The sequence below is a fragment of the Nothoprocta perdicaria genome, unplaced genomic scaffold (assembly GCF_003342845.1).
Source record: "Nothoprocta perdicaria isolate Ctin4 unplaced genomic scaffold, notPer1 scaffold_158, whole genome shotgun sequence".
NCBI classification, from domain to species: Eukaryota; Metazoa; Chordata; class Aves; order Tinamiformes; family Tinamidae; genus Nothoprocta; species Nothoprocta perdicaria.
In genome coordinates, this window is record NW_020454738.1 from 1,351,905 (window position 1) to 1,353,468 (window position 1,564).

The 1,564-nt window shown below is 46.1% G+C and overlaps 1 protein-coding gene across 1 annotated transcript in view; it reads left to right on the forward strand.

Moving 5' to 3' along the window:
- The first annotated feature begins 308 nt into the window (after positions 1-308).
- Positions 309-1,564, forward strand: part of ZRSR2 (zinc finger CCCH-type, RNA binding motif and serine/arginine rich 2) — a 15,754-nt gene continuing 14,498 nt past the window's right edge. The window contains exon 1 of the mRNA XM_026035326.1: positions 309-342. Within this exon, the coding sequence (XP_025891111.1) occupies positions 309-342 (34 nt within the window). The remainder of the gene's footprint in view (positions 343-1,564) is intronic.

Consider the following 1,564-nt stretch of genomic DNA (forward strand, 5'->3'; position numbering starts at 1 on the left):
TCAAGTGCAAGTGGAACATCAACGTGTGCTTGGCAGGGGCAGCGGCTGCACCGTGTCTCTCTGAGCGTCCGGGTCTGCACGAGCATCTTGCAACTCGCGCCCGGGTTTATGCAGGAAAACGGTGCTCAGCTTCAAGCTGCAGAAGAAACGTCCCTGTGCTCTTTCTGTGCCACTCTGTGAAGTATAATCTGTACTACATTGTACCTACATTGTATGGTAGTGTACGTGCCATGACAGAAGAAGGTGGATATCTTTTTCTTGAGGAAAYGCATCTGCAAACCTGTGGGAGGCTTCTGTGGAAATGAAAAATGTTTGAAGAGGCTGATGTTCGAAAATACAAGTGTAAGGGTTAACAGCTACTGAGCAGAACGCTAGTTTACTTCGGATATGTGAATGGAACTTTCCAGCTAGGAATGGACCTATTTGTCTCCTTCTAAAACAAATATTTCACAACCGCGTAACAATTTAGTTGCATGGAATCATGTATTTCACCATCCAGTTGTTGTTACATGTATAAATTAATGTGAATAAGTTAGAAAAATGCAGCTATTGTGTTCCCATTCAAAAAAAAAAAAAAAAATGCAGCTTCTTCACAATCATCACTTTCAACTGTAAATTAGAGGTAAAACTTACACCTGCTACTAACTAACATATGTGTTTTCTTACAAAAATATCCTCCTTTTCACCATTCAAATACATTAAGACATRTATTTCCCAAAGTGTATTAAATCAGCATCTAATACAGATGGCCACAATTAAGTGAAGCAAGTTAATCAAAGAAATTATTTAAAYTTTTCATACAGACTTATAAATTGCAAAGGAAGGTCATCCTATACCACTTGTTCTCTTRAGAGGAGGATGAAAAGGTAGACCTGTAAAAACTGGGTCAGAGAACTTCAGTGGCAAGCAAAACCTTAATAAAATAACATTTACGAAGCACGTTTGGTCGTGTTTTTTCCAAACTTCCATGGGTGTGTAGGGTTCATCAGTTCTAAAGYGCACAATACTGCCATCTCCTGTAGCCAAGCAGCAGCATATTTATGTATTATTTTATATGTATATCCCACATGAGCTGTAAACTGTAAAAATAACAGTGACGTTATCAACTCCTTCATCTTAAAAGGCACTGTAGGACCTGAAGCAGGTCGAAGGGGGGCATGAACCTCGAGGTACGCTGATCAAATGGCAGGTGCAGCTGCCGTCTGTAGCAATGACGAGCGCTTTGAACAACCTCCCTGAGCTTCGGCATTGCTGCGCAACCCGCTCACCGAGCCGGCGACGCGCAGGACGCCTGCGYTTGATGTGGATGTAACCGTTTGAGGTGTGTGAGGCAGCTTCGCTGCTGGCAGCTGGGGCACTTGAGCACTGCCCCGAGGACGCCAGCACCCGCGCTACGGCTTTAGGCGTTCACTTAACCGGCAGTGCAGGTTACTAAGGAGTCCTCGGAACACGCCTGAATAAACGCTGCGCACGCGCTGCCCCCAGGGGAAGCCCGGATCCCGGCCGGACCCCGTTCCCGGAGGCGAGGCCCAACGGTCACCGAGCCCCGCGCGCCGCGCCCGGC